This window comes from Berghia stephanieae, chromosome 5 (genome assembly GCF_034508935.2).
Source record: "Berghia stephanieae isolate SIO BIC M18660-M18661 chromosome 5, UCSD_Bste_1.3, whole genome shotgun sequence".
In the NCBI taxonomy this organism is placed as follows: Eukaryota; Metazoa; Mollusca; class Gastropoda; order Nudibranchia; family Aeolidiidae; genus Berghia; species Berghia stephanieae.
The window spans coordinates 71,033,628-71,053,627 of record NC_088364.1 but is presented as its reverse complement, the minus strand read 5'-3'; the positions used below and the strand labels follow the sequence as shown (position 1 = coordinate 71,053,627).

Sequence of the window (20,000 nt, the reverse complement as noted above, 5' to 3'; positions counted from 1 at the left end):
TAAATAGCTCAAAGCTAAAGAGAATTAATCAGAAATAGACGGGGTATTTTGGGGGGTTTTTTTCAGTATGTTGTTTATTAGATATATTCATGGAATTAGTTTTAGTTAAAAAAAAGAATTTATAAGCCGTGTTTTTAGGTACTTTTTGAATGTCAGCTCAGACGAAGAAAAAAAAAACTTTTGGTATCTCATGATAATGAATCTCAGACATATGGGACGCATAAAATGGGGAAATATTTCTTTAAGATGTATTGCAATGGAAGACTGGAATAATCCTGGCGTAAGCCGCAGTGCAGTGCAGTGCAGTGCCGCAAAGTGAGCTAGGGCGAGGCGACTTGCTCAAGACCACACAGCGCGGTGGCGGGTCATCGAACTCGGTACCTTTCAGGTAGTACGAAGCAAAGGCCGTATCGCTGAGCCACGCTATCCCATAATAGAAAACTCCGAGGTAAGAAGGTGGTATAGGGAATGAGAGTAGCGGAACAGTAGCGTCTCTTGATTGGACGTCACTGGCGGAAAAGTTATTAGAGAGAGAACGTCATGTTAGTTGTGCGCATGCGTCTCTCGTCCTCGCTTCCGGTGAAAGCGGCATGAGACACTTCACCGAAAGCGAGGACGAGAGAGATGCATGCGCAAAACCATTTTGACGTTCTCTCTGTAAGGTGACGTCCAATCAAGGGCCGCTACTCTTCCGCTAATCTCATTTCCTATCATTATATTATTTCATTATTTTAGAGAGGCAGAAAATAAAAGACCTCAGCAAAGTATTTATTCATTTTCCCCATGGATTTTAAAGTTGTTTATTTTATTTCCTCCCCAAACAGGGCCCCATACACGGAGCTCCAAATATCTGACGAGACCACGCCCCCTGTCATGTCTAAATTTAGAACAATCCTACTCAATTTTACACAGTATGGACTCAACTTCATGGTGCTTCTTTTGAGTGTGGAAGGTAAGAACTCCTTGTTGTTGTTTTTTTTTTTTTTTTGTTTTTTTTTTTTTGGTCTTTTTTTGTTTTTGTTTTATCCAATTGTATCTGTTGTAAATTCAAATACATCTCTTCGTTTAAAATTTCCTAAACCCAAATTGAAGACAGGAGATACACACACACACACACACACACACACACACAATATATATATATATATATATATATATATATATATATATATAATTCATCACCTTGTTATATTTGTTGACCATCGTCTCAAAACGGTATTACATCGAGAGAAACCCGTTGCCGAAAGGTATTTAGGCTCAATATTATCAGAAATGAAAATATAGGTTTTGTCAATAAAATAATACTGGGATTGTTATTCTCCTTAATTAAACATAAGAGAAATGAAAGCCAGTGGTTGGTCTTGGGTACGGAGAGAAAAATAAAGTGAGTAGACGTGACTCATATATAAGGGAATAACACAAAACAAACAACGTTTCGTCCCTTGGCCTTCGTCAGGAGACAAAAAACACAAACACAAATATGTGAATTTACAAAATATCACATTTCGTCAAATTGGGGACATAATGACAAAAATGGCCTCCGACCGAGAAAGATGGCGTTCCACCGTGTCAGCCATATTATGTGCTGATCAAGCACCAAGAGGATAAATCAAAAAAAAAAAATCCAATTAAACATAGAATCTTTTTTTAAAAGATCTAAGTGATACTAAGCCGCTAGAAGCTAAGGACTGCCAACCCTTCCGCTTTTGGCGGAATCATTACTATTTTCACTCTTACCTTTTTGTACTATTCCGCCATTGTCTCAAAAATTCCGATTTACAAAAATGATGATAATGGTAAGAATAATAAAAAGGGCAAAGAGGAGGGGTGTGTGTGAAAGAGGTGAAATTCTTTTTGTCTCAAATTCCTATTTTCAGGCGTTCTGATTCCACTTTTGGAATGTAAAGGATTGGCATGTCTGTGTAAAAAGTAATAAACAAAAAATGAATATAACAGCTCAAAAAAAAAAAAAAAAAAAAAAAGAACAAAATACCAAACACGGAACTGTTTCGGGGTCAAAACCCTTTTTTTTTCAACCAACAAATAAAGACAATAAAAGACATAAATACATAACTAAATTCCGGATCGACGACAGAGACATTTGGTATCTAGGTCCTCCTGCTCTCTTTTGGAAGAAAAATCTTGGAATGTAAACTACAAAAAGAAGCGTTCGATATATAACCCTTTGCAATGGGACCGATCTATAGATAGAATGCGCTTGGCTCAGAAGCTCATAACATTGCCATCCGGAAGGATAACGGACCAACACACAAAACTGTGTGTATCCATGAACGTTTATAGTCGGGTTACTACAGTTCAGTGAGCATTACTCATAAACGCGGATGGCAAAAAACAATAACAAAGACCTGAGTGACGTCATCTTCGAACTATCTATATTCATGTTTTCATCCAACCAAGTCATCAATCACATGATTTGTTGCTGTCCAACAAGTGGATATTTTTTAACAAATGTAAACACGCTGCTTTGTTTACAAACGTTATAAACATACCCGTGTGTGAAGCTGAATCAAATGACCAATCGTGATGTTAGATATTTAAAAAGCCGTGAACACTTTTCACTAAGTGGGTCACTTTGAGCACACTTTGCAATGAGACCAATCAATGACCTCGAGCACATGGAAAGTTAATATAGATCATGCCCATTCAATTCAATTCAAATATTTATTTATTGTCGTTTCATAAATAATGTAGTCAGGCTAATAGAAGTCTTTGACCGACATAGGTTTTTAACACCTCGATAATGCATAAAAATACATGAACCCTGAAAGTTTCTTGTTTGATTGATAGAAATGAGTGAGATCTTCTCATAAAAATGGCTGGCTATAAACAATAACAAAGCGCTGAGTGACGTCAAATCCGTTCCATTTATAAACGTTCCATGTTACAAGTGCGGCTGTGTGGTCTAGTGGTATGACACACGCTTTCGGATCGGAAGGTCCTGATTTCGAGCCTCCCTCGGCGCATTGTTGAGTCCTTGGAGAAGGCTCTTTACTCACATTCTCTCACCGTACTCAGGTGTAAAAAGAGTACCTGGCCGTTAACAGCGTTGTCTCTGTCCGAAAAAAAAAACCCCTGTAATATCGCCTATCGGCTTTATGTCCCGTCCTTCATGTTAAATGTTGCTGTTGGTCAGGGACCCCTTCTAAAGCGCTTTGAGCACGTTTAGTGGATATTGCGCTATATAAAAGCTAATTTTTTTTTCTTTACAATAGTTTTGTGGGTTGGTATGGTATATCCGGCTGGCGGATGTTGTGTGTTTTTTTTGGCTAAGCGCACAGCATCAATTCAAAATAGTTATAGATAGTTCGAAGATGACGTCACTCAGGTCTTTGATATTGTTTTTTTTTTTTTTTTTTGCCATCCGCGTCTATGAGTAATGCTCACTGAACTGTATTAACCCTACTATAAACGTTCATGGATACACACAGTTTTGTGTGTTGATCCGTTATACTTCCGGATGGCAATGTTATGAGCTTCTTAGCCAAGCGCATACTATCTATATGAAGCAATCTAATTTTTGAAGAAATTAATTATGTTTATTGCTTTAACTTTCTCGTGTTCACCACAACGGAAGAGAATAATATCCGCTTTAATCCCAATGGATAGAAATGAATGATGTATGACATTTAATTTCGGACTGACTTCCCTCTCCGTCCTAATTGAAACAAAAGCATTTTAAGCAGCACAACATTAACTTCCGTTGAGTAATTATGAAGGGTTGTTTTGTTTTTTTTGTGTGTGTGTGTGTTTTTTTTTTGTGTGTTTTTTTTTAATTTAGTATAAAAAAGGGATAAATAAAAAAAAAAGGTTTAAGATCAATGGGTCTGACATACGAACGCAAATATGGGCCTTGTTTATTATTAATATTATTATTATTATTATTATTATTATTATTATTATTATTATTATTATTATTATTATTATTATTATTATTATTATTATTATTATTATTATTATTATTAGTGGTAGTAGTAGTGGTAGTAGTAGTAGTAGTAGTAGTAGTAGTAGTAGTAGTAGTAGTAGTAGTAGTAGTAGTAGTAGTAGCAGTATCATCATCATCATCATCATCCGCATTATTATTTTTAATATTATTATTATTATTATTATTATTATTATTATTATTATTATTATTATTATTATTATTATTTTTATTATTATTATTATTATTATTATTATTATTATTATTATTATTATTATTATTATTATTATTATTATTAAATACCATTGCTATTTTTTCTCTGAACAGTTGTACCAGCCCAAGTAGAAAAACTCGTGGGTGGAGCCTCAAAGGGAAGAACTCTTGGCGGGATGGTAGCCGGTGGGGCAGGTAGGTGGATACAAGTTACATTTTACACTTAACCTCCTCTTTACCACCCATAGGAAAATCGTCACAGCCGACATTTTTTAGCAATGACTATCCCGCACAAATCTTTGGGCCTCTTTTTCGCTCACGAAGTGCCCAAATTCGCGGCAAAATATGGGACAAAGCCGTTACGTACATGCTATATTTAAAAATGAATTACGACGCTGTTTATCGATGAATATGACTGAAAGTTGGTACACAGTTAGAGAAAAGGTCATTTTAGATTATGTCAAGCGACAAAACTCGTGCGATTACCAGAAGACCGTTAAAAATATATTTTTGCTCTTTGGAGTAAAATATTTCTAAAACTACCGGGCGTGGAGGTTTTGTCGCTGACAAGGTAATACATGAACATTTCTTCTTTTTGGTTGTAAAATTTCATATGAATATGACGAGTACTTTTCCCGTATTTTTTCAAAACACCATCCCAAGTTTCAACCTTTTAATCCACTTATTACGCAAGATACAACCAAAGATCGAAAAAAAATTGCCGAAAAAGCGTCCCATATTTTCGCGTTTTTTTTTCCTCTTTGCGGATCATCCAAATAAATGACACCTTTGAAACTGCATAACTTGTTTATTTATGAATCGATTTTCAAAATTCAAAAACATTTTTAATCAGTGGAGATAGAGCTTTGACATTAGACAAAATTTTTTCTCAAAAAGAGAAGAAGACATTTTTCATAGTCATTGCTACATTTTTCTCATTCCCACTTCTTTTGTACATCATAATATTTGAACAAAAATGTTTGCTATAGTTAAAGTATATTCACACTGTGTTGAAGTACTCGTTTAGCAGAAACAGATATTTATAGCAAGAACGAACAGATTTTGTGTTTGAGTGAAATAAATCTAGTTTTGTATAGGGAATGAGATTAGCGGAAGAGTAGCGTCCCTTGATTGGACGTCACCGGCGAAGAAGGTATTAAAGAGAGAACGTCATTATGGTTCGCGCATACGTCTCTCGTCCTCGCTTCCTGTGAAACCGCGCGGTTAGTTAAATAGTTTCTCAGCGATCTTTAAGTTGACGTTCTCTCTGTAAGGTGACGTCCAATCAAGGGACGCTACTCTTCCGCTAATCTCATTCCCTATAGCAGGTTGGGTGTGACAGTGGAAAAGTCTGTCGACAATAATTCAGCGGAAGGACCTTAAGTCAAGTTAGTCAGAACAGTGAGTGGAGCAGGCACATTTGTTGATAATAACAGGGGCAGCGTGGCTCAGCGGTACGGTCTTTGCTTCGTACCCAAAAGGTAACGAGTTCGATCACCCGCCGCCTCGTTGTGTGTCCTTGAGCAAGTCACCTAGCCCTAGCTCACTTTGCGGCGCTGCACTGCGGCTGACGCCTGGGTTATTCCAGTCTTCCCTTGGAATAGACCCTAAAGACAAATTTCCCCTTGGGGATGATGAATAAAGGGAATTTTTTTCGCGGAGACGGGGGCTCGAACCCACAACCCTACTACTGATACGGCACCTCCTCCGCCTAGCCGCGAGAAGAGGACGCTATAATTCAGTCGACGCCATCCACCGTCAAGAAAATCAATTTTTTTTGGGGTGGTTTCAAGGAGCTTGATTTCAATACGCCTTCAACCAGTTTAGTATTAAAATTTTATTTACTCTTACCAGTATATTTGTTCATATTTTTTCCCCATCCACTCCATCTCCCTCTCATGTGCATTTCCAGCTGTGACGTTCATCGTAAGTCCTTTGATTGGGATGGTCAGTGATAGGATCACTTCTCGTATGGGCAAAAGGAGACCCGTCATGCTGGTCGGTACAGCCCTGTTGTGGTAAGTAGAACTCTTTGTTTAAAAAAAAAATCATGAGAGCATTAATCCTCTTCGTTGGTATCTAGTCCACTCGACGTCTCAAGGCTTTGCTACTACAGAATCCGGCGAATGGAGTTGGTACCAATTAAACATTTTTTTATTGAGATTTTCTATAGCGCAATATCCACTAAATGTGCTCAAAGTGCTTTTCAAGGGGTCCCTGGTCAACAGCAACATTAAACATGTAGGACGGGACATGACGCCTGTTAGGCGATATTACAATTATTTTTCGGACAAAGACAACGCTGTTAACGGCCAGGTACTCATTTTACACTTGGGTACGGTGAGAGAAAGTGAGAAAAGAGCATTTTCCAAGGACTCAACTATGCGTCGAGCGCGAGGCTCGAATCCAGGACCTTCCGATCCGAAAGCGAGTGTCATACCACTAGACCACATAGCCGCACAACCAGTCAATAACTGCCGTACTCTAGAGAAGAAAAAAAAAACTCGTAATTTAAAGATTTTGCCAGAAAACCCGTCCTGCAAATATCGATCGATTTAAATGACCCTCATCTTGGCAAAAACTCTCAAACATGGGACTTCGCAAAAATAGTGTTTTATTTAAAGAGAGGATTTTGTGTTTATGTTCTCTTCCTATATATATATATATATAAATATTATATATATAATTATATATTTATATATATAATTATATATATATTATATATATATATATAAATATATATATATCGTCAGGGAGGGAATGGGGCGGGGAGGGGGGGGGGGGGGGAGATACAGGGGTTATGTTTTTCATTCAATTATTTGAGTAGTTTCACCATTTTCTTGTTTCTTGTGTTGTGTGTGTGTGTGTGTGTTGTGTGTGTGTGTGTTAGTGTGTGTTAGTCATGAGACCATCATAAAACCAGTGTACTATAATATGTTTTCCTGAGATATTGTTAGGGAAAATTTTGCTATCTTTAGTATTTATAATGACTATATTTTATCTTCCTTTGATTTTTCTCTTCAAACATAAGGGGGTATTTTTACGAGCTTTATAACACTATTTTTGTGGGGGGAAAAACAAGACAGATTATAGATAGTTCGAAGATGACGTCACTCAGGTCTTTGTTATTGCTTTTTGCCATCCGCGTTTATGAGTAATGCTCACCGAACTGTATTAACCTTACTATAAACGTTCATGGATACACACAGTTTTGTGTGTTGATCCGTTATACTTCCGGATGGCAATGTTATGAGTTTCTTAGCCAAGCGCATACTATCTATATTCTCCATTTTAGCAATAGTAAAGACAAGAGTCTCCAGCATTATTGTGTCGGTTACCAGGCTTTTGTTAAATCCTGTCACGTATTTCTGACCTCATCCCCATATAATGATTTCCTCGGAAAGTCTGATAATTTGGCCATTCTAACAAAGCTGTGTTTCTGTATTAATTGGATTTTTTCATATATTATTTCTCCTTGTCTTTTTTTTTGCAGTGCTGGTCTTTTAGGCATGGCCGTGAGTGCTCAAGAGATCAATGTGTGAGTCAGGCATTTGTATTTATTATGATCCTCACATCTTTATGATGACTTGTCTATGATTTTGAACCCACCCACTCACCCTCCACTCTCTCTCTCTCTCTCTCTCTCTCTCTCTCATTTACTTTCTCTCTCTCTATCTATCTATCTATCTAAATATCTATCTATCTATCTATCTATCTATCTTCCTGCTTTAGAAATAAGATTGCTAGTTCTGATATTTATTTATCTATCTATCTACTTATCTATCCATCCATCTATCCATCTATCTATCGATCTATCTATCAATCTGTCTGTCTGTCTATCTATTTATTTATTTACTTATTTATTTATCTACATATCTATCTATCTACCAACATACCTACCTATATTTATTTCTATATATCTTTTTTTTCTATCATCCAACTATCTGTCTGTGTATGCATCTATCTATTTACCTTCATAGCCACTAGATTCTGTGTGTTTTAACTCCTGAAGCATGACAAAACAAGAATGTCTTCAATCCTTTTCGAGATTGACACCCGTATGATTATTTATCACAACGGAGTGTCTATCCGTCCGTAAGGACATATTCTTATAAAGTGTCTATCCGACCTTCAGTGCTATTATGCACTTGAGGGAGACCGGGTAAAAAAGACGTGCAGCTATCCACTTTCTAAAATTGTTGTTGTTAAACGACTTTTCGGCACGTTTCAGGTTTGTGTAATAATAATAGAGCTGTTATTCTCCAGTTGAGAGTTGGCTTCGATAAATGATAAATGATTAACCATTTAGAGCCATATGGCACGTAGAGCTGGTGGTTATCGCCGACTCTGTGACGCTAAACACACGAGCAGCAATTACTTGCTTGCTACCATTTGGATATAAAGCTAGTTTATCAGAAAGTACTTTCCGCCAAAGTTGACAGCCCCATCTATTGGGTTAACAGCGGGGTCACACCAAAAATTTCGAATGCACCCGAAATTTATAACGGTTCCTCTGTTTGTAAGGCGAATCTTCAACCACTGAGCCTTATATATATGAAGGATCTCCACTAGTTACTCCTTTTTTTTGCATTGATTTATTTCATTTTGTGAAACGTCCATTGATGAGATTCCAAAAGAAGCAGATAAATATGGAAAGGAAGCTTCAATTTAATAAACAAATACAAATAATGTGAACGTTTAGGGTTTTCCCTTTGCCAACAAAACACGATGAATGAAACAAAGGGACAAAGCTTCGGTCTTCAGTGTTTTATTCATTGTTTTTGTTGACAAAAGGAACGTCTACATTTTCTCTCTCTCTCGTTAATTGAATTGAAGCTTCCATTCGATTTGACTGTAGTTGTTTCATTTCTTCGACCTTCGTGGAGCAATGTTTGCATTATCCAGTAATCTTCCAAAGAGACGTGGCTTTTTTCTAATCATGCTGCATTCACATCTTCAAATATCCTCAACGTGTTATCGTGTCGCCATACAATCTATCGATCAGCTTCGAGGTCGGAGGAACAGTCGGGTCAAATGGACAGTCTTTATGGAGTTTTTGTGTTGAATGTGTGTCGGTTCGCGTGTGTTTGTATGTGTATGTGTGTGTTAGTGCGAAAATGTGTGTAAGTGTTTGCATTGATAGAGAGAGTTTGTGAGTAAATGAATTTGTGTGAGAGAGAGTGAATAAATGAATGTGTGTGTGTATGTATGTATGAGAGAAGGAGAGAGAGAGAGAGAGAGAGAGAGAGAGAGAGAGTTCTTGTAGGGTGCCTCCCTTTGGTGTCAATACGATAAGTGAAAAATTCCAACGAAGGGTCGTTGACCAGAGAAGTTCATTTTCTCTCCATAATTACGAAGTGTCAAATTTTTTATACAAGCATCTTCCTACAAGTTATTATGTTCGTTTGTGTGTTTTTGTTTGTTTGTTTTTTATTTGTTTGGTAGGGGTTCTTTTGTTTTTCTTGTTTGTTTATTTGTTGTTTTTGTTTTGTTTTGTTGTATTATTATTTTTATTGGGTTTTTTTTTTTTGGGGGGGGGGGGTTGTATTTGATTTTTTTTTTTTTTGGGGGGGGGGGGCGGTCTTTTTAGTGTAGTAGCCATTTACGGTTGTTTTGTTTGTTTGTGTTTATTTAACCACGAAAGATTTATCTCCTTTAATTTAATATAACTTATTTTAATTTTTTTTTTCATTTCGTTTTATCTTATTTTAATGAAGCGGTCGGGTCAAAAGGTCGAGGTGGAAAGAAAATAAATTAGCAGTTTCGTGTATTTATTTATTTTTATTTATTTATATTTTTGATCGTTTTGTGTGATTGAGGCAAGATGGCCGAGTGGTGTTAGACATAGAACTGCATCCTTGGTCATTGGGGTTCAGTTTTGACATTTCCGTTTCATTATTCTTGGTCAAGATCTTCAATTCCATTCCTCCTCCTCCTCCTCCTCCACCTCCTCCTCCTCCTCCTCCTCCTCCTCCTTCTCCTCCTTCTTCTTCTTCTTCTTCTTCAATTTCGTCGTCTTCTTCTTCTTCTTCTTCTTCTTCTTCTTCTTCTTCTTCTTCTTCTCCTCCTCCTCCCTCCTCCTCCTCCTCCTCCTCCTCCTCCTCCTCCTCTCTCCTCCTTCTTCTTCTTCTTCTTCTTCTTCTTCTTCTTCTTCTTCTTCTTCTTCTTCTTCTTCTTCTTTCTTCTTCTTCTTCTTCTTCTTCTTTCTCTTCTTCTTCTTCTTTCTTCTTCTTCTTCTTCTTCTTCTTCTTCTTCTTTTCTTCTTCTTCTTCTTCTACTTCTCCTCCTCGTCCTCCTCCTCTCCTCCTCTCCTCCTCCTCCTCCTCCTTCTTCTTCTTCTCTCTTCTTCTTCTCCTCCTCCTTCTCTTCTTCTTCTTCTTCTTCTTCTCCTCCTTCTTCTTCTTCTTCTTCTTCTTCTTCTTCTTCTTCTTCTTCTTCTTCTTCTTCTTCTTCTTCTTCTTCTTCTTCTCCTCCTCCTCCTCCTTCTTCGTCTACATTTTAATTTTGAAGATTCTACAGATCACAGTATTTCTTTTTCTTTCATTGGAGATGTGAGACTATTCCATTGTCTCATTGTTGATGGTGTGAACGAGTACAAGTGGGCATGCACTCTTGAGTGGCGAACCATCAACTTGGATGGCTTCCTATTATTTTGTTGAATATCGCCGAATTTCACTTGGTCGTTTTGGCTTTTGCAAAATATGTTTACTTTGTCACGCTTTCTTCTTTGTTGTAGCGATTTAAGATCTAAATAATTTTGTGTGGGTTTTTTTCTTTGCCATTGACAAATCTGAAAAGATGAGTAACAGAGAAGGTAGATGCGTGCCTTCTTGTGTGTATGAAACAACACGATCGAAACATAAGGGAACCCCCCCCCCCCCCACACACACACACACATACACAAAAGTTTTATAAATCAGCTGTACCGACAGGAGATCGAATATTCCAGTCGAGGCAGACTCATTGTTTTGGACCGTTTATTCTTGTATTTTTTTTTCTGCTTTGACGCTTGGGCAGCGTTTCATACCAACTTTTTTCAGATAATTCCCACTTTGTCCCGACATATGTGATTCCTCTTGACATCGTCCGCCCCATGGTGTTCGAATTTTTAACGCGCATCTGTAATATAAATTAAATACTATCTTTTAAATATACACACACAAGTTCGGACTAAAGGCCAGATGTATGGTCTATCTCAATTTATCAAATTAATATATAAAGTGTTGCTATTGGTTCTTGGTTGTATATTTTTACATTTTTGTGCATTTGCATATATATATATATATATATATATATATATATATATATATATATATATATATATATATATATATATATATAGCAGTGATTGGCTAGCTGGGATTGTTAGATCTCGCGGAAAGTAAAGTTGAAATGGATGGTTTGGGATTGAAGAAATGCAAATAATAGACGTTTTGGGGTGCAAATCCTTTGTCAGGAAAACAATAAACAGAGAAACGCGAAAACAAAGAACCAAATGTAGCTTGTGATCTTTTCATTTTCTTCCTCTTATTAGTATTTTTACGATCTCAGTTTCAGACCGTCCTCATCACTCTCTACTCTTTGTGTACTATGTGGTCTAGTGGTATGACACTGGATTTCGGATCGGAAGGTCCTGGGTTCGAGCTTCGCTCGGCGCATAGCTGAGTCCTTAGAGAATGCTCTTTACTCACATTCTCTCACCGTACCCAGGTGTAACATGAGTACCTGGCCGTTTACAGCGTTGTCTCTGTCCGAAAAATTGCAATCGCCTAAAAGGTGTCATTTCCCGTCATACATGTTAAATGTTGCTGTTGGCCAGGGACCCCTTGTAAAGCGCTTTGAGCACGTATAGTGGATATTGTTCTATATAAAAAGCTCAATTTACTTGTCTTTACAATATTATATTTTTAAAATGTTTTCTCTCCTTCAGACGGTCATCGCATGCCACAGTCAATCCTGGAGATAATAGCACAAAGCCGGCCCTATTCGGTAAAGGGGATGAAGTGAGTACTATTCTGTCCACAAGAGATGAAGTGACTTTCCGGATAGCTCATACGGTGGAGTCACGCTCTCACCGGCCAGGCGGAGTTGTCGTACCAATAAGGTCGCGGGTTCAAACCCCCATCACCGCCGCGAAAAAAAATATTATTCTCTATTGTCTTCTGGTACTTCCCTACTCACTTCATCTCTTGTTGTTACCAACATAAGTGCCTGCTCCACTCACTTTTCTGAATTACAATTCTGTGTCGTATTATGAAACAAACAAAAAAACTTATTTTAAATTTTTGGCTAGGAAACTCGTCCTTTAAAATATCGATCCTCCCATAGCGGGCAGGGAGGTACTTGCTCGGTGTCTTCTATCCTCCTGTATCTGTTTTCCAACATGCTTTCTGTCCTTGTATTGAGATTACTTAGTTTTGTCCTGACCCTAGCCGGAGTCCTTGGCTGGGAGGGAAATAGTCGATCAAATGTATAGTTATAGTTTTGGGAGATGCTATTTTTTCCCTTGTAAATCATCTCTCTGTTATGTACTGTTTCTTTTTTTAACATATGATTTGTAAACATTTGAGTGTATTCCTCGTAGTTGGATTCTTGTTGGTGTCTGGATAAGACTTTAAGGCGATCTCAAACAAAGTACATTGACGGTATGTTCTTAGAATCTACTGTTGTTCCCTATCTGATCCAATTCCCCTTTGTCTTCCCTTTTCTTGGATGCTTTATTGTAATTCTAGAACGTTTTACTATCCCATCTTCTTCCTTTTTACTGGCACTGATATGACCTTAATGTGCTGCAATCGCCGTAAAACCCTTGAAAACACTCAAAACAAAAATATCGATCGACTAAAATGACCATCATCTTGTCAAAAACTCTCAACCCTGGGACTTCAAGGACCTCTATGTCTACTTCAAGGACCTCTATGTCTACTTCAAGGACCTCTATGTCTACTTCAATGACCACTATGTCTACTTCAAGGACATCTATGTCTACTTCAAGGACATCTATGACTACTTCAAGGACCTCTATGTCTACTTCAAGGACATCTATGACTACTTCAAGGACCTCTATGACTACTTTAAGGAAGTCCCACGTTTGAGAGGTCATTTTAATAGATCGATATTTGAAGAACAATTTTTCTGGTCAAAATCGGTGGTAATGGTTACTATGATGATATGGACCGAAGCAAATGGAGGAAGATTTAGCAATGACTATCCCACACAAATCTTTGGGCCTCTTTTTCGCTTACGAAGTGCCCGAATTCGCGTCAAAATATGGGACGAAGCCGTTTCGTATATGCTATTTTAAAAAATTAATTACGACGCTGTTTATCGATGAATATGACTGAAAGTTGACACACAGTTAGAAAAAAGGTCATTTTAGATTATGTCAAGCGACAAAACTCGTGCGATTACCAGAAGACCGTTAAAAATAGATTTTTATTCTTTGGAGTAAAATATTTCTAAAACTACCGGGCGTGGAGGTTTTGTCGCTAACAAGGTAATACAAGAAGATTTCTTCTTTTTGGTTGTAAAATTTCATATGAATATGACGAGTACTTTTCGCGTATTTTACAAAACACCATCCTAATTTGCTCTTCAAGTTTCAATCTTTTAATTCACTTATTACGCAAGATACAACCAAAGGTCGAAAAAAAATGCCGAAAAAGCGTCCCATATTTTCGCGTTTTTTTCCTCTTTGCGGGTCATCCAAATAAATTACACCTTTGAAACAGCATAACTTGTTTATATATGAATGGATTTTCAAAATTCAAAAACATTTTTACTCAGTGGAGATAGGGCTTTGATTTTAGACAAAAATTTTCCTCAAAAAGAGTAAAAAACATTTTTCATAGTCATTGCTAGAAGATTGTTCAGGCCTCATGCGCATTCCTGGCTCTGAGAGAATTAAAGTTAAAGTAAGGTTAATTATGTCTTAACTCACTCAATCCTAGAGATAAAACATAGATAGTTTTATTCAACCTTTCATTAACTTGCAAAAAAGTAAAAAACATTAACGTTGATACTACGCCTATAATTTGTCTCAGAAAAAATGTAATAAATAGGCATGGGTAAAAGTAGCCCGGATAAACTACGGATATAGTCGGTGTTTGGGTTAAGTGAACTAAGGCAATGGGTCACATAATTTCCTTGTTAATGGGTTTGTTGTGTTTTTTTTCTCCTTGTGGCTTTAGGCGCACTGTGATGTGGACCTTGTAGAGAAACGTTGTCGGCCCTTTAGACACAGCAACTCAACGCTGCCTAGCCGTCCGGACGATGACGAATCTAGCAGTTTGTCTGGGCATTCCCAAGGGGTCATCATACCTCGTCTCAACGACCAGTCCAAGAACAAGAACGAAGAAACTTCTGGACATTTGGGTAAGTTTGTTTGTTCTCGCGATCATACTGGTAGTTCATCCACAAACGTATTTTTTTAAAACATTTTAACTCGAAAATGTTTACTTGAATTATCCAGGAACAGAATTGCTGTGTGGATAAGGCATCGCACCCGCCCCCCCCCCCCAGGGACTTGGGTTCGATCCCCATGTTCAATAATGCTCAACTTAATCACTTGGTTGTTTGGGGGGTTTTGGGTTGTTGTTTTTGGTTTTTGTTTTGTTTTTTTTTCTTTCTTTCTTTTTGTTAGTTTTGTTTTGTTTTTGTTAGTTTGGGGTTTTTCGTTTTCGTTTTGTTTTTGTCTTTTGTTGTTTTGGGGTGGGGGGGGTATTTTTGTTATTTGTTCTTGTCTTTTGTTGTTTGTATATTTTTTTAAAAAATTGTTTTGCTTTTTCGTGTTATCATTCATCTGGATAAAATTGCAAACATGGCCTCTCTCAGAAAAAAGCAACAATGTTAAATGTTGCTGTTGGTCAGGGTCCCCTTGTAAAGCGCTTTGAGCACGTTTAGTGGATATTGCGCTATATATAAAGCTCTATTAAAGCTCTATTAAAATTCGAGTCGATCATTGACGCTGCTCTCTTTGTAAAAACAGAAAGGTATCATCAACTAAGATGCCAAATCAGAGTAAAATCGCAATCATAATGAAATCCTCTTGATATCCAGACCTTCTTCCTTGAATTTTTTTTTGAAATCGTAATTTTTAGGAGATGAAATCTGTACTCGTTATGGTTAACTTTAAAAATCAACATTTTACCCTCGCAAGGATTAAATAACACTTCAAAATCCTTAAAATTATATAGTCTGGCATCAACTTTCATTTCCAATAAGTTTTAATGACTTAGAAATGCTTCTGAAATAGGAGCCAAAATTTCGTAATTCTACAAATATTTTCGTATTCTACAAATATTTGCTGGGTGATGTTTTGTTGATACAGAAGAAACCCGAAACGTCCATTTTATCTGTTTTCGTACATTAAATTTAAGCTTACATTCAATTTCACATTGTTATTTATATAAATATTTTCGGAAATGTAGGAAGGTCTAAATTCTGGATAAGACGCTCTCACAGCCTTTGCTTTATTATTTTTATGTTTCACGGTATATCGTAAAATCATCATTGTTCATATGTAAATAAAAACCTGAGGCTAAAACGTTTCGTTCTGATGTATATACGTGCATATGTTTATATATACACCGGTTGTCACGTATAGTAATGAAGACGTAAATGATACAATATGAAGTGCATAGCGGATGCTGAATCCGTTTAAATGCGCTATCTATATCGTTGTTTCACTCTTTTCTTGTATTGTGTTTTTTGTTTTTGTTTGTTTTGGGTTTGTTTTTTGTTTTTTTGTATTAAAGCTATTTTTGCAACACGTTTACAGTTTTCACACTACGTAATTTAAGTGTTTCCCTACTTAACTAAAAATAAATAAATTATCCTTTATTTCTCTCCCCCCCCCCCCCCCCCCCCCCCCCCCCCCCCCTCTTTTATAAATTACCAGGTATGTACATTGTATTCTTCTTGCTGGTCCTCTCATCACAAGCCACCGTAGCTGTACCCTTCAATGCCTTAGTAGCGGACAAGTCACATCCTACTCAGAGAGGTAAGAGTTTGGGGAGTTTCAAAATTATGCCTACGTATATTTAAAAAGAATCTCAAGACACATCTTTACTGTATTTGCTTTTATTGACACTATGAATCCTTGATTTGGCGATGAATTCATTGCATTTTTAAATTTTTCTTTTTTTTTTTCTTTTTCTTTTTTTTTTTTCACTCAAAATTGATAATTTATATTGTAAAGTGCCCAGAGCTTGTGTTTTACACGAGAATGAGCGCTGTATAATTATGTATTATTATTATTATTATTATTATTATTATTATTATTATTATTATTATTATTATTATTATTTTATCATTATTATTATTATTATTATTATTATTATTATTATTATTATTATTATATTAACCAGTTACAGCCGCACTGTGGATAAACTCGTACTTAAAGATTAGACCAGAAAAAATCGTTCTTCAAATATCGATCGATTTAAATGACCCTCATTGTAACCCAAAAAAACAACTCTCAAACCTGGGACCCCGCCAAGTCCGAAGTTTGAGAGTTTTTACCTAGATGAGAGTCATCTAAATCGATCGATAGTTGAAGCATAGGGATCTGGTGTAGCACCAGGTTGCTACGCTTACGCAGACAATTTTGACCAATTTGTGACCCATCGCCTCAAAACGGCATTATGTCGGAACGAATCATATGCTTAAAAGCCGAATTAAATGTTAAACTGGTCAAAAATATAAATTGTTGGCATTAGCACCCTAAAATATGGTATCCATTCTCCTCAATAAATTATACAAACTCAACACAAGTCTGATATTTCTGTTTATAATTTAAATTTTCAACATCTTAACCAACCCGACTTAATACCGTTTTGAGGCGAAGGGTCACATGTGTCCACAGAAAAGTAATTGGGTAGCTAGATCTGTTAGATCGGGCAGATTGTGTAACAGATTAGCGTCCTAAATAAAGGATAACAAGTATTTGTTAAAGTCTGTTTAAAGCAACAGAAAGCGGAATAAATTCCTGCTTTATGGGCCTAATGACTCCAAGGAATTACTATATATTTTTATTAGAATAACGGGCGTAGAAAATTGATACTTTCCAAATCTGCTGAATCCTGTTTAATGTGACAATACTAATTCAAGAGTGAAAATGGAGAGGCTTCGTATGAGAACAAAACAGAATATGGACGTTTCGGGTACAAACACTTCGTCAGCACAACGATACACAAATAAACGTTGAAAACTAATAAAATATAATGAAAAAAAATATTTGTTTTCCACGTTTATTTGTGTATTGTTGTGCTGACTAAGGGTTTGTACCCGAAACGTCCATTGTCTGTTTTGTTCCCATACGAAGCCTCTCCATTTTCACTCTTTCGTTAGTATTTTACGATCACCGGCATCAGGCAGCCCCTACCGTTTTCTACTTTTGAATGTGACAATAAAACTCTTTTTTTTTTGCACAGGTTTTAACTCTGGGATAATGGGTGCCATGATCTTGCTTGGAAACGTATCAGGGGCACTGGCGGGAATCAGTTTTACGGTAAGTCAACTTTTCAGAGTTTTATTGCATTGAAGTCAATTGAAAATGTATTGATTAAATGTGACCCATCGTCTCAAAACGGTATTATGTCGGAACGAACGCGATGCTTAAAAGCCGAATTAAATGTTGAACTAGTCAAAAATATGAATTGTTGGCATTAGCATCCTAGAATATGTTATCCATTCTCCTCAATAAAACATACAAACTCAACACAAGTCTGATATTTCTGATTATAAATTCGATTTTCAACATCTTAACCAACCCGACTTAATACCGTTTTGAGGCGAAGGGTCACAAATGATGGCATTTCCGTTGTAATGCCTTTGCGACGAGTAAAAGATTACCTCCACTGACATTCGAACCATGACATTCAGATAAAAGCTAGTAATTTTTTAATTACCCTCTTTGATCTCCTAAGATTGACCTAAAAACGTTGTGATGGAAATAAACAAGTATAAAATGCTATTTAAAGACCAATAGTACACAAAACCAATACTATTGTTTTTATGACTAAATCGTGAAATAAATAACAATGTGAAATTGAATGTAAGATTCAATTTAATATACGAAAAGTATAAAAATGGACATTTCGGGTTTCCCCTTTATCAACAAAACAGGATGAATGAAACACTACTGACGAATGAGATAATATGGTAGTGGCGTTGTTAAGATGAATAAACAAAAGCATTGATGGGGCAGGAAATAGTATGCTTCTAACCTTTTCTCCTCATCTTAACAACGCCATTACCACATTATCTCATTCGTCTGTACTGTTTCATTCATCCTGTTTTGTTGATAACGGTGAAACCCGAAACTTCCATTTTATCTGCTTTTGTATATTAAATTGAAGCTTACATTCAATTTATGACTAAATCGTGGAATGCCTAAATCAAATTAGGGTTACTGTTAGTGTCCTGTTGATTTGTACTCGTGGACCAAGCCTGCCGCAATAATATGATTTTTTCTAACTTCTTAGGTGGTAAATGAAACAAAGGAAATGAAGAAATGTTTCAATTGTAATGGGCTGTGGAACATAAGATAGCATCTCCGTCATCGTCCTTTCCTTCCTTATCTTCTTTTCCATATTTCCCTCCCTCCAACCATCATCATCATCATCATCATCATCATCATCATCATCATCATCATCATTATCATCATCACCATCATCATCATCATCATCATCATCATCGTTATCATCATCACCATTATCATCATCATCATCATCATTATCATCACCATCGTCATCACCATCATCATTAGCAGCAGCAGCAGCAGCTACAACAACAAAAACAACAGCACGCTCTCGAAATTAAATTCTAAACTACAATGCGGTATCTCATCACTGCCACTCGCCACCTCTTCTCCTCGCCTTTTCCTCCTCTTCTTCTCCTCCTCCCCCTCCTCCTCCTCCTCCTTCCTTCCTTTTTTCCTTCTCCTCCTCCTCCTCGTCTTCCTCCTCCTCCTCCTCCTCCTCCTCCTATTCCTCCTCCACCTCTCCCTCCTCCTCCTCTTCCTCTTCCACCTCCTCCTCCTTCTCCTCCTCCTCCTCCTCCTCCTCCTCCTTCATGTTCTTCTCCTTACTCTTTTTCTAATAATTTTGTCATCTTCTATCCTCTATTTCATTGCATTTATTAACAATCCTGAATGCGTTGTCTATTCTAACATTTCATGTATTTCTCCATTCCTTTCCAGCACATCGGTGTGATCGGCATGTATTCCGTCATCATTGGTGTCCTCGTTATTTGCGTCCTTGTCACTACTTTTAGTGTTACAGAAACTGTACCTAAGGGAGATAAACAATTAGAAAAACTCAGTAAGTGATCTCTAAGTCTACCTCTTATTACCAAAGAGAGCAAAACAAATTGGAAAACTCTGAAAGTCCTCTCTTTGGTGGGGTTCCTTCACCTCCCATAGTGGGCAGGGAGGCACTTACTGTGTCTTCTATCCCTCATATATCTGTTTTCCAATTTGCTTTCTTTCTTTGTCTTGGAATGACATTGCTTGGTTTTGTCCTGACCCTGGCCGGATACCCTAGCCGGGAGTTAAACAGTCAAATGTATAGTTAGAGTTTTGGGAGATGATACTTGTTTCCTTGTAAATCATCTCTCTGTTATGCCCTGTATTGTTTTGTTTACATATGATATATACTTTGTAAACATTTGAGCGTATCCCGCTTAGTGGGGACCTGTGCTTGTGTCTGGATGAGACTTTTAGGTGATCTCAAACTAAATACATTGATAGTGTGCTCTTGAAATCAACATCTGTTTCCTATTTGAACCAATTCCCCTTTGTCTTACCTTTTCTTGGGTGCTTTAATTGTAATTCTAGAACTTTTTA

The 20,000-nt window shown here is 36.9% G+C and overlaps 1 protein-coding gene across 4 annotated transcripts in view; it reads left to right on the top strand.

The window, feature by feature from the left end:
• Positions 1–20,000, top strand: part of LOC144973562 (uncharacterized) — a 105,733-nt gene that overhangs the window by 67,305 nt on the left and 18,428 nt on the right. For all 4 annotated transcript variants that reach the window (XM_078916170.1, XM_078916173.1, XM_078916172.1 and 1 more), the window contains 9 exons: positions 825–952; positions 4,268–4,348; positions 6,066–6,171; positions 7,647–7,691; positions 12,084–12,156; positions 14,344–14,527; positions 16,053–16,154; positions 17,587–17,663; positions 19,356–19,476. In XM_078916170.1, the coding sequence (XP_078772296.1) occupies positions 825–952; positions 4,268–4,348; positions 6,066–6,171; positions 7,647–7,691; positions 12,084–12,156; positions 14,344–14,527; positions 16,053–16,154; positions 17,587–17,663; positions 19,356–19,476 (917 nt within the window). The remainder of the gene's footprint in view (positions 1–824; positions 953–4,267; positions 4,349–6,065; positions 6,172–7,646; positions 7,692–12,083; positions 12,157–14,343; positions 14,528–16,052; positions 16,155–17,586; positions 17,664–19,355; positions 19,477–20,000) is intronic.